General features: G+C 37.4%; 1 protein-coding gene across 4 annotated transcripts in view; it reads right to left on the minus strand.

Moving 5' to 3' along the window:
* The window catches only part of patj (PATJ crumbs cell polarity complex component), a 157,946-nt gene that overhangs the window by 119,334 nt on the left and 22,312 nt on the right, over positions 1-16,300 (minus strand). For all 4 annotated transcript variants that reach the window (XM_055004234.1, XM_055004224.1, XM_055004233.1 and 1 more), the window contains exons 8-17: positions 14,192-14,431; positions 13,744-13,846; positions 13,360-13,448; positions 11,606-11,735; positions 7,705-7,830; positions 4,593-4,654; positions 4,161-4,217; positions 3,840-3,974; positions 1,760-1,954; positions 1,476-1,550 (exon numbers count right to left, since the gene is read on the minus strand). In XM_055004234.1, the coding sequence (XP_054860209.1) occupies positions 1,476-1,550; positions 1,760-1,954; positions 3,840-3,974; positions 4,161-4,217; positions 4,593-4,654; positions 7,705-7,830; positions 11,606-11,735; positions 13,360-13,448; positions 13,744-13,846; positions 14,192-14,431 (1,212 nt within the window). The remainder of the gene's footprint in view (positions 1-1,475; positions 1,551-1,759; positions 1,955-3,839; positions 3,975-4,160; positions 4,218-4,592; positions 4,655-7,704; positions 7,831-11,605; positions 11,736-13,359; positions 13,449-13,743; positions 13,847-14,191; positions 14,432-16,300) is intronic.

The following is a 16,300-nucleotide window of genomic DNA, read 5'->3' on the forward strand; positions in this document are numbered from 1 at the left end:
TTAGCTACCTGTATCTTACCTGTGAGTTAGTTACCTGTATTTTACCTGTGTGTTCATTACCTGTGTGTTAGCTACCTGTATGTTAGCTACCTGTATCTTACCTGTGAGTTAGCTACCTGTATCTTACCTGTGAGTTAGTTACCTGTATCTTACCTGTGTGTTAGCTACCTGTATCTTACCTGTGTGTTAGCCACCCGCATCTTACCTGAGTTAGTTACCTGTATCTTACCTGTGTGTTAGCTACCTGTATCTTACCTGTGTTAGCTACTTGTCTCTTACCCGTGACTTAATTACCTGTATCTTACCTGTGTGTTAGCTACCTGTATCTTACCTGTGAGTTAGCTACCTGTATCTTACCTGTGTTAGCTACCTGTATCTTACCTGAGTTAGTTACCTGTATCTTACCTGTGTGTTAGCTACCTGTATCTTACCTGTGTTAGCTACCTGTATCTTACCTGTGTGTTAGCTACCTGTATCCTACCTGTGTCTTAGCTACCTGCATCTTACCTGAGTTAGTTACCTGTATCTTACCTGTGTGTTAGCTACCTGTATCTTACCTGTGTGTTAGCTACCTGTATCTTACCTGTGTGTTAGCTACCTGTATCTTACCTGTGTCTTAGCTACCTGTATGTTACCTGTGTGTTAGCTACCTGTATTTTACCTGTGTGTTAGCTACCTGTATGTTAGCTACCTGTATCCTACCTGTGTGTTAGCTACCTGTATCTTACCTGTGAGTTAGTTACCTGTATCTTATCTGTGTGTTAGCTACCTGTATCTTACCTGTGTCTTAGCTACCTGTATCTTACCTGTGTCTTAGCTACCTGTATGTTACCTGTGAGTTAGCTACCTGTATTTTACCTGTGTGTTAGCTACCTGTATGTTAGCTACCTGTATCCTACCTGTGTGTTAGCTACCTGTATCTTACCTGTGTGTTAGCTACCTGTATCTTACCTGTGAGTTAGCTACCTGTATCTTACCCGTGAGTTAGTTACCTGTATCTTATCTGTGTGTTAGCTACCTGTATCTTACCTGTGTCTTAGCTACCTGTATCTTACCTGTGTCTTAGCTACCTGTATGTTACCTGTGAGTTAGCTACCTGTATTTTACCTGTGTGTTAGCTACCTGTATGTTAGCTACCTGTATCCTACCTGTGTGTTAGCTACCTGTATCTTACCTGTGTGTTAGCTACCTGTATCTTACCTGTGAGTTAGCTACCTGTATCTTACCTGTGAGTTAGTTACCTGTATCTTATCTGTGTGTTAGCTACCTGTATCTTACCTGTGTCTTAGCTACCTGTATCTTACCTGTGTCTTAGCTACCTGTATGTTACCTGTGAGTTAGCTACCTGTATTTTACCTGTGTGTTAGCTACCTGTATGTTAGCTACCTGTATCCTACCTGTGTGTTAGCTACCTGTATCTTACCTGTGTGTTAGCTACCTGTATCTTACCTGTGAGTTAGCTACCTGTATCTTACCTGTGTGTTTATCTGCTGCTTGTCGTCTCTCAGCTCGTTCTGACTGAGGAGCATCGATGAAAGTTCCATCTCGATCTGACAGAAGTTAACACAAACTTTAAATTCAGGATTTTATCGTCTGAACTTCAGCGGAAACATTTCCTGATCCTTGAAACAAACAGATTTCTGCATTTTCTATGTTTAATAGTCAGAGTTATTCTCCACAACAGATGATCAAAGGTTTTACTGAAGCAGGATTTAAAAATCATACATGGAGTCTGAAACAGTTTAATTTTCTGTCTCACCTCCTCCATGTTGAGCTGGGACTGTCTGGCTGGCTCTGGTTCTGATCGTAGTGCCGGTTCTGGTTCAGGTTCTGGTTCTGGTTCCAGCTCAGATGTCGGGTGTCGGCAGCAGACCAGAGTGAACGGAGGAGGAACCTCTTTGAGGAAAGACACAGCTTCCCTCCGAGACTTTCCATAGAGCTGAACATCGTTGACCTGTAGAACAGATCCCACAGAATTAAACACAACTAAAACAGAACCTAGACAGAACCCAGGTCCAGATGAAAGTCAGACACGAACTTCAAACACGTCTTTCCATGAAAACTGAGGATTTAAAGGTAGAGTTAAAGGTTAAATAGTTTTTGTTGTCTTGGATCGACCTCAGATCATCGCTGGGATTTTACACGATCAGAGACGCCTCTAGATAAGAGTTACAGAATAATTTCCTGTTTTTCCACAAACTCAGCAACATGGTTTTATCCAGTTTTTCCTGTTTTGTGTCTCTTAGAGCCAGTTCTGTCTCATTTTATCATGTATTTTATTTTCCCTCTCTACTCTGCTCACCATCAGTAGAAAGATGTTTCACCATGCTGGATGGATCTCCAACAACCTGCTCCTCTGTTCACTGTTTCTGCTGCATTTATTTATTCATCCAGAAGGTTTCATTCTCCTCTTTTCACATCTTTTTGTGGTGATTTCCAGCATATTATTGGTGATTTAAATTTTTTTTTTGTGGCTTTTAGTGGTGATTTTGCATCTTTTTTTATTGGTTATTTTGGTCTTTTTGAGGTGAATTTTCATGTTTTTGTGGTGGTTTTACATCGTTTTTTGGTGGTTTTACAGCTTTTTGAAGTGATTTTGCATCCTTCTGTGGTGATTTTTACATCATATTTGGCTTATTTTGGTAGTTTTTTGGTAATTTTGTGTCGTTTTGAGGTGATTTTTCATCTTTTTGTGATAATTTCATATATTTTTGTGGTGGCTTTACACCTTTTCGTGGTGATATTACATCTTTTTGAGGTTAATTTGTGTCTTTTTGTGGTGATTTTGTGTCTTTTTGAGGTGATTTTGCATCTTTTTGTGATGGTTTTGCATTTTTTGTGGTGGTTTTACATCCTTTTTTGGTGGTTTTACATCTTTTTGAGGCAATTCTTTGTCTTTTTGAGGTGATTTTTCATCTTTCTCTGGTGATTTTGCATCTTTTTTTGTTATTACGGACTTTTGTGGTGATTTTACATCTTTTTGTGGTGATTTTGCATCTCTGAAGTTGCCATTTTCCTCTCTACTCTGCTCATCATCAGTAGAAAGATGTTTCACCATGCTGAATGGATCTCCAACAACTTGTTCCTCTGTTCACTGTGTCTGACCCACGCTGCATTTATTCTATTGACATTTTCATCATTTTAACAAAGTTTGAACTGTTGTAGACGAGCTTTTAAGTAATTTTGGACAATTAAAAGATAATTTTGTAAAAATTTTAGGTACATTATCGTCTCTTTTCTTGCATTTTTTTTGTCTCATTTCTCATTTTTTGTCTCATTTTGGTCATTTAAGGTCTCATTATTGTCATTTTGTGTCTCATTTTTGTCATTTTGTGTCTTGTTTGCGTCATTTTGTGTCTTACTTTTGTTTTGTTTTTTTTTAATTGTCTCTTTGTGGTGGTTTTCTCTCCTCATCCTGTAGATGTTTTTCTATGTCCATGTTTCCAGACTTTTCCTCTCCACTCTGCTCATCATAAGTAGAAAGATGTTTCACCATGCTGGATGGATCTCCAACAACTACCTCCTCTGTTCACTGTTTCTGCTGCATTTATTTTATTGGTTTTCCTCTCAGTCTCTCTGTGGAAACACTGCCTGCAGTTCAACCTCGAAACTGTAAACCTTTCTGCACTTTCTAATGTCCTTTGCACGTTTACTCTTGTATATTCTGGTGATTATTTCTAGATGAATAAAGTCATCTCAGTCCAAAAACTCTGAATGTTTCCCGTTGAGTCTGGATTTTACAGACTTTATTAATGGAGAGTTTCTAAATGAGACAATCACGATAAAGTGATTATTTTAAATCCGTCTCGCCGTCCTGCAGCATGTCGTCATGTTTTTACCTCCAGCAGCTCGTCCTCCGGTCTCAGGACCCCATGTTTGTCTACGGGGCCCCCGGGGGCCACAGAGGAGATGTAGTGATGTCCGTCGAAGGAGTCCAGCTCCACGCCGAGACGCAGAGTGTGGATGGGCAGCAGCTGGATGAGACAGGAAGTCAGGACACACAGGAAACACTCGGCAGGTTCAGAACCTCTCAATGACTCAGTAAGCAGCTGTTGGTACTGCAGGTGTTAGGCTTAGTGATGAAAACATGTCCTGGATGAGATAAACTGATAGATTTACAGGTTTAATGTGGGTTGAAGATGCTGTTCTGTAATTTTCACCTTTGATGATTTCTGCAGCTCTGCGTCGTCTTCAATGACCGGATCCAACCTCACCACCTGATAGAACACACATATGATAATATAAACACATAATAATAATATTAATAATATATTACAGTAATACAAACAGTTCTGGAATAACAATATAAATATATTACAGTAATACAAAGAGTTCTATAACAATAATAATAATAATAATAATAATAATAATAATAATAATAATAATAATAATAATAATAATAATAATAATAATATAAACTGTTCTAGAATAATAACATTAATATATCACAGTAATATAAACAGTTCTAGAATAATAATATTAATATATTACAGTAACATAAACAATTCTATAATAATAATAATATTAATACATTACAATAATATAAAGTAAATTAGGTTCATTATTAGCAGTAAAAACATTTAAATTCTCACCAGGACTTCATACTGAGGACCCAGAGCCTGCTGCCATTTAGCTCTGAGCTCTGCTTCTGAGGCTGAAAACACACAAAATCACACACACACACACACACACACACAGAGACACACACACAGAGACACACACAGACACAAACACAGAGAGACACTCACACAGAGACACACAGACACACACACACACACACAGAGACATACACATAGAGAGAGACACACACACAGAGACACACACAGACACAAACACAGAGAGACACTCACACAGAGACACACACAGAGACACACACACAGTCAGTATAAGTGGATATAAACCTCTCCAGCAGCTCATTGACTGAAACTCGTACGAAAACCAAAAGTTCTGCAGCAGAAGTACTACAGTAATACTGTGTGTAGAATATGTGTAGTACTACATATATTCTACACACAGCATTACTGAAGTAATACTGGTATGTCCAACATGCGGCCCGTGGGCCAAAAGCGGCCCTCCAGAGGGTCCAATCCGGCCCTCAAAGTGTAAAAATTCCAGAGAAGACATTAACTGCAGATTGTAAATTAGTAAAACTATAAATGTAAAATAATTTCTAGACCATGACAAATTGTTTAGATCAAAAAGTAAAATACTAGATTGTTCTTTTGTCATTTTGTGTCTCATTTTTGTAATATTCTGTCTTATTTTTGACTTATTTTTGTCTGACTTTTGTCATTTGTCTCATGTTTTTGTTGTTTTATTTCTCTCTTTTGTCATTTTTGTCACGCGTTAATTTTTTTGCCGATATCTAATTTTTTTTATCTCTTTTTTGTTTTGTTTCTTGCTTTTGTCACTTTGTGTCTCATTTTGTTTTTGTTGTTTTTTGTCTGACTTTTCGCTTGTCTCATGTTTTTGTCGTTTTGTTTCTCCTTTTTGTCTCGCTTGTGTTTTTTGTCGATTTTTTGTAGTTTTGTTCCTTTTTTGTCGCTTTTTAACATTTTTGTCGCATTTTTTATCTCCTTGTTTTGTTTCGTCGTTCATCTCATTTTTTGTCATTTTGTTTCTCATTTTTGTCTCGCTTGTGTTTGTCTATTTTTTTTGTTGTTTTGTTTCCTTTGTGTCATTTTTGTCTTGTTTTTGTCAATTCTTTTGTCGCTTTGTGACTTTTTTGTCAAATTTTTTGTCTCTTTTTTGTTTTGTTTCATGTCGTTTGTCTCATTTGTTGTTGTTTTGCGTCTCATTTTTGTAATATTATGTCTTGTTTTAGTCATTTTTGTCTGATTTTTATGGTTTTGATCCTCCAGTACATCCTCTAATGTTCAGTTCCAGGTGACTAAATGTTGTGTTCCTTTGTCGACACTCTGTGATCTGGAAGTTGTAATGTGGAAATGATAAACTGAGGATGAATGTTGATGAAACTGAATTTATTTTTCTTCAAAAACATCAGGTTGTTCATGATGTTTAGTAAAAAGATAATTCCTTAAATGTGAACATTTCTGCACTAAAACAAAGGAACCATTAGGAGTTGTGGTTATTTAGAGGTTTTTATGCTGTGATTTTACTGGTTTTACTGGAGATCAGACTGGACTGGATGTGGAACCTGAACTACAATTATTTTGACTCCTCTGATTTAGAGAAGAAGCTAATGTGTAGTTAGCTTGTTAAAACCAAACAGAACCAACAGGTTCCTCTGCAGCAGTCAGATTTCTGGATCTCTGGTTAAAACCTGGTGGTTCTAGTTTCAGGAGGTTCTTCTGAGCTGAACAGACCCGTGTTCTCCTCCAGGTTCTCTCAGAGGTTCCTGCAGCAGCCTGGCAGCGTTCCAGCCTCTGATTAAATTAGCATCTCTGACCTCTCAGCCATTAATCGCAGCGTTTGGCTGAATAAACAGGCGATACGTCGCCGGGACACTTTACATCTGTCTGAGTGTTAGCGCGGCGTTCTGGCCACTTAGAAAAGCTAATGAGGAAGAAAAAGAAAGGAAATAATTCAGAGAGGACGCCTGACTCACTGATGGTTTGCAGAGAGGTTTCCTTTTTACAGAGCAGTTTACTCTCTGAGGGACTTTAATACACCTCTACTAGAAGAACAACGGGGAATAAAGTTTAGAGCAGTAATAATGAGAACCACATGACTTTTCAAATAGTTAAGGAAATTATTCTGTGAAATAATTAGATGGAAAACCAACGATAAACCGCTGAAAAATACAAAAACCTCAGTAGATGCAAAAACTACAGAAACATGAAACCAGAAGACCAGAAACAGAAGCAAACACAACAAAAAGAGACAAAACTACTGAAAAATAAACACAAATAGGCTCAAAATGACATCAAACTGACACAGAAAGATCAGGAAATTAATGTAAATAGAAACAAAAACGAAAAATCAACATAAAATGGACAAAAAAGCAACTGGGTTTTGTGTCATTTTGTCCCATTTTGGCTATTTTTAGTCTAATTTTGGTTGTTTATCATTTAATTTTTTGCTAATTTTGGTAGTTTTTTGTTCTAATTTTTGCTCATTTTATTGTTTTCTGTCTACTTTTGGTTGTTTATGGTCTAATTTTTACATTTTTTTGTTATTTTTAGTTTAATTTTTGCTCACTTTTGTTGTTTTTAGTCTAATTTTGGTTGTTTATTGTAAATTTTTTGCTAATTTGTGTTGTTTTCTGTCTAATTTTGGTGTTTATTGCCTAATTTTAGAATGTTTTTAAATTTTTCATCTAATTTTGGTTGTTTATTGTCTCATTTTTGCAAATTTTTTGTGGTTTATTGTCTAATTTTGGTTGTTTGTCAATTGTTTGCTCAATTTGGCTCTTTTTTTTGTCTAATTTCTTGTCAAATATTGTTTTTCTTATTGTCTAATATTTGCTCATTTTGTTGTTTGTCTAATTTTGGTTTGTTGTTGAACTTTAGCTCATATTTTTTGCTTATAGTCTAATTTTTGTTATTGTCAGTCCAATTTTAGTCATTTTTAGTCTAATATTGGTTGTTTATGGTCTAATTTTTGCTCATTTTTGGTCTTTTAGTCTAATTTTAGTTGTTTTGTGTTCTATTTCTTCATATTCAACTCCAAAAAATATAATTTAGAGGTTGATGAATGTGTAGGTGTTTATTTGTGTGTTTGTTTATTGGTGTGTGTACTCACCCCTGGTCAGCGGTGTTGCGTTCAGGTACGCTGCTTCCTGCTTCGTCATCGTTGATCCAAACGCTGATGGATGAGCTTTGACTTCCAGTGACCTCCTGAGCGACACGCGAGACGATTCCCTCTCCACTAACACACACACAAACACAACATCGACACATTTTTATCACCACAACAAACACCTGCTCAGGTGTCACAGAGACGCTACAATCAGCAGAACTTTCAGTAAATCCAGACAGACTTTAGACAGATTCAGATTCTGAGTTTATTTACTCGTCATTTAGGACCAAAAACTAACTTTTGTGAAATATTTTGGCTGAACTTTGAGAATTTCATGCATTTTCAAACCTGAGAATTTTTGTTTTCACTGTCAAAAGAAGAAAAGCATGAAGCCATTTTAATGGTTCTGATCTCCAGAAATAAAACTCCTACATCAGTAGAATCTGATGTGTTAAAGTTTGACCAGACAAGGTTCCAGTTTCTAGATCTCTGGACCTGAAATCAGTTTAAGATGACTCAAAAATTATCCACAATGACCCCAAATTGTCCCAAGTTATGTGAAACGTGTCCAAAATAATTAAAATTGTGCCTAAATAAGATAAAAATTGACTTGAAACCTGGTCAGAATGAGTCAAAATTGCCAACAATGACTCAAAATTTGTCCAAAATGAACAAAAATGTGAAAATGGAAAACAGGGCAGAACGTTCAATCCGTCCAATGGTCTAGTGTCTCCATAAAGTTCCTGTAAGTGTATATCGATAGATGGATCCATGTTTCTACTAAAATACAGTCTTTGGTCCACATTTCTCCAACTGTTGAGGCTCTAACATCAGTAGAATCTGATGGTTGGAAAATTTGACCAGACAAAGACTGGAAATCTGACCACAATGACTCAACATTTGTCTGAAAGCAGATATAGATTGTCCAAAATAACTAAAAAACCTTTTGAAACTGTGTTAAAACCTGTCCAAAAAACACTAGAAGTGTGTTCTAAATCACTCAAATCTAAAGTTTCTCAAACTGTGTCCACAAGAAGATAAAGTTTGTCCAAAATAACTGGAAATTCGTCAAAAACGACTCAAAACTGTCCATAATAAGCTGAAATCTGTCCAAAATTGTCCAAAATGTTTTGAAACATGTCCAAAATAAGATAAAGACTGTTCAAAATTACTAAAAATGTCCCAAGAGGACAACAATGAATAATTATTGGCCCTTGAAAATCAAATCAAAGTGCAAAACTTCCAATCCAGGCTGTTCTAGTGTCTCCATAAAGTTCCTGTCAGTGTGTATCTATGGATGGATCCATATTTCTACTAAAATACAGTCTTTGGTCCACATTTCTCCAACTGTTGAGGCTCTAACATCAGTACAATCTGATAGGTTAAAGGTGGACCAGACAAGGTTCCAGTTTTTAGATGTTTAGGCTAAATGTTGATGTGGACTCACTGAAAGGAACCAGAACCTGGAGTTCATAGAGGTCTAGATGTTCATAGAGGTCTAGATGTTGGTGTTCATAGAGGTCTACATGTTGGTGTTCATAGAGGTCTAGATGTTGGTGTTCATAGAGGTCTAGATGTTCATAGAGGTCTAGATGTTCATAGAGGTCTACATGTTGGTGTTCATAGAGGTCTACATGTTGGTGTTCATAGAGGTCTAGATGTTGGTGTTCATAGAGGTCTAGATGTTCATAGAGGTCTAGATGTTTATAGAGGTCTAGATGTTGGTGTTCATAGAGGTCTAGATGTTCATAGAGGTCTAGGTGTTCATAGAGGTCTAGATGTTCATAGAGGTCTAGGTGTTCATAGAGGTCTAGATGTTCATAGAGGTCTAGATGTTCATAGAGGTCTAGATGTTCATAGAGGTCTAGGTGTTCATAGAGGTCTAGATGTTCATAGAGGTCTAGATGTTCATAGAGGTCTAGATGTCTAGAGGTAGTCTAACAGTTCAAATAAGTTCTTAGATTTTTCTCTCTGAAAAGCTTTGATGACTGTCAGGACGCTGTCAGTCTGCTTTCGCTCCGTGTTTCTTTAATCCTTTCTATAAAACTTTCTGCAGAAACTTTGATAGTCGCTGAGATGAGTTTTAAAAGAAAAAACAAACTAATAAAAATAAGACGTTTCATATTATCCTCTAAAATTCCACTAACTCCAGGATACGTGAGATAAAGGTCAGAGAAAATAAAGCAGAATGAATAAATAAACGGAGGTGAAGCGACGCTGACCTTTGACATCCCGCCTGATGTTTAAAGTTCAGTAAAATGAAGTTTATTTTCCTGTCGCTCTCTTCATAACTCTCTGTAACTGTGTGCAGATAAGAAAGCACCGGAACGGGACGAGTTTAGAGCTCCGCTGGTTTCCAGTTTCTCAGTAATGAAATGAGATAAGAGCCTCTCCTTTAAAAATGGTTGTTCCTCTCCGGCCCGGAGGCTGACCGGTGCAGGCCGCCGGCCGATCCAAACACAAAAAAATGACCCTGGAAAGGCAGAATTAATCTCCACGGCGGAGGAAGAATCGCCGCTTTCTGCTGCAGAGTTCTGGAAAATTACACCCAGTTGTAAACAAATTTGTCATCTTAATCTGTGTGAGGACGGACAGCAGAGAGGAGGAAACGCTGCGATAAGTTCAACACCGCTAACTTTCGTCTGCAGCACATTACTGTTGAAAACCAGGAAGGCCCTGAACACAAACACTCTGAGTCTTTTACATCATTATATTCACGTTTACGTCACATTTAAACCCCACAATGAAGCGTTATAGTCTCAGTGTCAAACCTGTAGAGTCCAGCGTAGCACCGGCGCTACAATTCCATCTTCATGTTTGATTGGTTTATTGTCTAATTTTCGCTCATTTTTGTTGTTTTTAGTCTAATTTTGCTTTTTTATTGTCTAATTTTTGTTTATTTTTGTTGTTTTTAGTCTGATTTTTGTTGTTTTTAATCTAATTTTTGCATTTTTTGTTGCTTTTGGTCTAATTTTTGCATTTTTTGTTGCTTTTAGTCTAATTTTGTTTTTTATTGTCTAATTTTTGCTAATTTTTTTGTTTTTAGTCTAATTTTGGTTGTTTGTCTAATTTTTGCTCATTTTTGCTGTTTTTAGTCTAATTTTGGTTGTTTATTGTAAATTTTTTGTTGATTTTTGTTGTTTTCTGTCTAATTTCGATGTTTTATTGTCTAATTTTAGCTTTTCTTTGTTATTTTTAGTCTAATTTTGGCTGTTTATTGTCAAATTTTTTACAGATTTTGTGCATCTTTTGCTAATTTGTGTTGTTTTGTGTCTAATTTTGTTTTTTTATTGTCTAATTTTTGCTCATCTTGGTTGCTTATTGTCAAATTTTTACTCATTTTGGTGATTTTGTGTCTAATTTTGGTTGTTTATTGTCAATTTTTTGCTCATTTTTGTTGTTTTCTGTCTAACTTTGGTTGTTTTGTGTCTAATTTTTGCTTTTTTTGTTGGTTTGTGTCTCTTTTTTTCAGTTTATTGCACTTTTAAGCAATTTATTGTAGTAGTTCAGACACAAGTTAATACATATAATTAAAACTTGTGATATAAAGGTTATATTGATGGAAAGCAAATAAAAATACTCCAAAAAAAATCCACTACAGGACGTAAAAACTGTTCTGTTCATCAAAATGACTGATGTGGAGCAGAAAGCCTCCAATAATCTGAGACAGATAAAACTCCTTCAGAACTTTAAGGAGCAGCTCAGAACCAGACTGTGGATGTTTTTATTGATGTACTGCTGAGTAATTCAGCTGCTAAACACAAACACTGGATGGATTTTAATACTTTAATGTAGCTGAAGTGTGTTTTTGCTCAGAAAATTGGCAGAAATGGAAGATACTAAACTTAAAAATATTAAAATGTGACTAAAATATCTGCCATAGAAACCAGAATAATCTGTGCACCTTTATCCAGCGATCTCTCCAGAGTTCTGGCTTTCTTCCTGACCAGAGTCAGAACCACCGTCTGACCCGTCTGCTTCATCACCTCCAGAACCTCCTGGTTGGTCAAACCGTGGAGACTGACGCCGTCCAGCTGGAGGACGGATGAGAAGATGAAGGACGGACGGGATGAGAAGATGAAGGACGGATGGGATGAGAAGATGAAGGACGGACGGGATGAGAAGATGAAGGACAGACAGGATGAGAAGATGAAGGACGGACAGGATGAAGAAGATGAAGGATGGACAGGATGAGAAGATGAAGGACGGACAGGATGAAGAAGATGAAGGATGGACGGGATGAGAAGATGAAGGATGGACAGGATGAGAAGATGAAGGACGGACAGGATGAGAAGATGAAGGACGGACAGGATGAAGAAGATGAAGGATGGACAGGATGAGAAGATGAAGGACGGACAGGATGAAGAAGATGAAGGATGGACGGGATGAGAAGATGAAGGACGGACAGGATGAGAAGATGAAGGACGGACGGGATGAGAAGATGAAGGACGGACAGGGTGAAGAAGATGAAGGATGGACGGGATGAGAAGATGAAGGATGGACGGGATGAGAAGATGAAGGATGGACGGGATGAGAAGATGAAGGACGGATGGGATGAGAAGATGAAGGAAGGACGGGATGAGAAGATGAATAATGGACAGGATGAGAAGATGAATAATGGACAGGATGAGAAGATGAAGGACAGACAGGATGAGAAGATGAATGATGGACAGGATGAGAAGATGAATGATGGACAGGATGAGAAGATGAATGATGGACAGGAGGAGAAGATGAAGGACAGGATGAGAGACGAGAGTCAGGGGAGAAAACAGAGTTTAAATCCTTCAAAACCTCCAACCTGAGTTTCTGCTGCATTCACTAAATCACACTTTAGATTTTTAATTACCACAAAATGGAGGTAACTCTTATTAAACTAGTCAGAGAAAGCTGGGCGATCTACAAGATGGTGACAAAAAAGAAAGACACACGACAACAGAGACACAAAATGAACAAAAACAGACAAGAACTCAGAGCAAACAGAGAAAAGAATCACCTCTGAGACACACAAAAGGACGACTGAGAGGCAAAACGGCAGCAAAGAGACTCAAAACTATAAAAAAGAGACACAAAACAATAAGGAGAGACACAAAACTATCAAAAGAGACACAAAACTGTAAAAAAAGAGACACAAAACTATCAAAGGAGACACAAAACGATAAAAAATAGACACAAAACGATAAGAAGAGACACAAAACTATCAAGAGACACAAAACTATAAAAAAAGATACAAAACTATAAAAAAGACACAAACTATCAAAAGAGACACAAAACTATTAAAAAAGAGACACAAAACTATCAAAAGAGACACAAATCTGTAAAAAAAAGACACAAAACTATAAAAAGTGATACAAAACTATTAAAAAAGATACAAATCTTTTAAAAAAGAGACACAAAACAATAAAAAGTGACACAAAACTATTAAGGTACACACAAAACAACCACAAAGAGAGACAAACTAAGAAAAACGAGACGCAAAATGAACACAAAACAACCACAAAGAGACACACAAAATGATCAAAAAGAGAATAAAACTGACCTAAAGAGACACAAAAATGAAGGAAAAGAATCCAAATAGTGACAAAAAAACACCAAAGATGCACAAATAGATACACTCACACAGTAACACACACTGACAGACACACACTGACAGGTTCTTACAGAGATGAGGCGGTCGTGGATTCTGATGTTTCCGCTCTGATCAGCTGCACTTCCTGGAACAACGTGTTTCACAAACACACCGACGGCATCTGAACACGACGACAGACACACAAACAACACACACTACATTATTATTTATTTATTTATTTATTGGTGTGATTACAGGCTGGTATGAAGTTAGCCCAGACCATTCTGTTGTGTTTTTGTAATTGTTTTGTGTCACTGGTAAAATCTGGACGGAGCAATTCAGTTAAAATGTAAAAATAATATAAGTTTATATCATTATTAGTATCTTCAACACGATGTTTTAGTGTTTTCATTGTGTTCTGTTGTGTTGAGGAGCATCTGGAAACTTTAAATTCTCCTCAGTGAACAGTTCTTTACCTTGGCTGGTCAGAGGATTGTATCCGATGATGGAGATTCCCAAACTCTGACCGTCCTTCTTCGTCAGAGGAACCTCATGGAGCTCGTATCCCTCCAGGTTGGGCTGAAATCCAACAACAAAACACAAAAATAAACACACAGAGAGACACAAATATATGACAGAGAAACTAAACGACCACAAAGAGACACAAAACAACCACAAAGAGACGCAAAACAACCATAAAGAGACGTAAAACAACCACAAAGAGACACAAAACAACCACAGATACACAAAACAACCACAAAAAGAAACAAAACAACCACAGACACACAAAACAACCACAAAAAGACACAAAACAACCACAGACACACAAAACCACCACAGAAAGACACAAAACAACCAGAAAGAGACACAAAACAACCACAAAGAGACACACAACCTTCCCAGTCCAACTACAAACCAACTCACCGTCCTGCTGACCCTCCGGTGGGGGGGTAGAGGGGGCAGGGAGGAGACGGGGGCGGAGTGAGGCGGTGGCGGCGGTGGGGGCGGGGCCTCCAACCTCTGATCTCGGGGGTCTCTGGCGATCAGCATGGTCACATGACTCCCGCAGCCCTGCAGCACCTTGACCACCTGGTCGCTGGTGAGGCCGCTGGTGGGCGTGGCCCCGATGCGGAGGATGTGGTCACCTGTCCGGAGCCGGCCATCCTGATAGGAGGAGAGGGGAGAGGGAGAGCCAATCAGAGGACACAGAGGATTTCAAACTGGACGTCACATTTTACTGCTTTTATTCACTTTTAGGGCAGAATTTACATTTTCTACTCCTGTGTACTTTTACCAAACTACGTTTTAGAGGAACTATTTTATTTTTTAGTCACTATGAGGAGTGTTTCTTTTTTGTCTGTTTTGCGTTTTTTTTGTTGTTTTTTTTTGTCTCATTTGCATCATTTTTGTTGTTTTTTTTGTCTCATTTGCGTCAGTTTTGTTATTTTTTGTCTCGTTTGCATCATTTTTGTTGTTTTTTCTCATTTGCATCATTTTGTTGTTTTTTGTCTGTTTTGCATCATTTTGTTGTTTTTTGTGTCATTTTTGTTGTTTTTGTCTCATTTGTGTCATTGTTGGTATTTCTTGTCTCATTTGTGTCATTTTTGTGTTGTTTTCTCATTTGCATAATTTTTGTTGCTTTTTTCTCATTTGCATCATTTTTTGTCGCTTTTTTGATCTAATTTCTGTTGTTTTTTTTGTCTCATTTGCATCATTTTTGTTTTGTCTCATTTGTGTCGTTGATGTTTTTGTCTCACTTGCATCATTTTTGTCGTTTTTCTGTCTCATTTGCATCATTTTTGTTGTTTTTTGTCTTGTTTGTGTCATTTTGTGACTCATTTGTGTTGCTTTGTCTCTTTTGTGTTGTTGTGTGTCTCAGTTTTGTTGTTTTCTGTCTCGTTTTGGATGCTTTATGTCTCACAGCAACAATATTTTACATTTTTGTCACGCCCCCATGTATGATGACAATAAAGCTATTCATTCAGTGTTATCTCTTGTTGTCTTCCATCACATTTTTTGTTGTTTTTCTGTCTCATTTGCATAATTTTGTGCATCATTTTTGTGTTTTTTGTCTTGTTTGTGTCGTTTAGTGTCTCGTTTTAATATTTTTTTATTTTTTAGTATGAATTTTCCTGTTTTCACATTATTTCTCTCTGTTTTTAAATATTTTTATGCCCCATGTGAAACACCTTGAACTGTGCTTTAGAAATAAACCTGCCTTTCTCATAGCATAAGTCATTTATATCACACCCGGATATTATTCTATATATGTACACACTTCATCATCACAGCAGAAGAGGCAGAAGAGACAGAAATCAGAGAGTAAAAGAAGAACCAGAGGAGTGATGAGACAGAGATGGAGAGACGATGTGAAGATAAAAGGAGGAGAAGAAGTTTTTAAATCCAGATCTGTCCATCAGACACTTTAAAGGCTCCAGTTTTCCTTTGAACAAAGTGACAGCGAGTGTGTTTAACAGCATCAGAGCTTTTCCTACTCCTCTGCAGAGAAATTCATCTTGTCCAATTAATCTAATTGATCTAATTAATCCACTTACAAAGCGATAATTCCTCCCTCAGTCCTCCTGCTGCTGCCGGCTGTCTGACTCTTATTTATGCAGGAAACCCACACTGAGCTCTAATTTCTGCTTCCACAGCTTCAGTTTCTGCTGCTCAGGGATCTGCTCCCAGATGTGGAGGCAAAGGATGGCGGTACCTTCACCAAACATCTGTCTGGATACAGATGTTGACCATCAACAGCTGTCAGACTGAGTCTTAGTTCATCTGCAGCTTCACTGGTTTCAATCTTCGGGTTTAGTTCTGACCAGCTTTTCTTTGATGCTGGAGGGTTTTGATTTTTACAAGTCTGTAGATGAAGATGAAGCTGGTTTAACAGTAAAACCAGAGAGAAGTTCAACCTGATGCTGGACCTCTGCAGGTTCTCCAGCTGCCTCCACCAGCAGCTTCTGAACCCAGAACAGTTAAGACAACTAGTCTTAACTAGTCTACAAACTGGTCATAGTTATTCTAAAACTA

Source organism: Amphiprion ocellaris, chromosome 2, assembly GCF_022539595.1.
Source record: "Amphiprion ocellaris isolate individual 3 ecotype Okinawa chromosome 2, ASM2253959v1, whole genome shotgun sequence".
Classification (NCBI taxonomy): Eukaryota; Metazoa; Chordata; class Actinopteri; family Pomacentridae; genus Amphiprion; species Amphiprion ocellaris.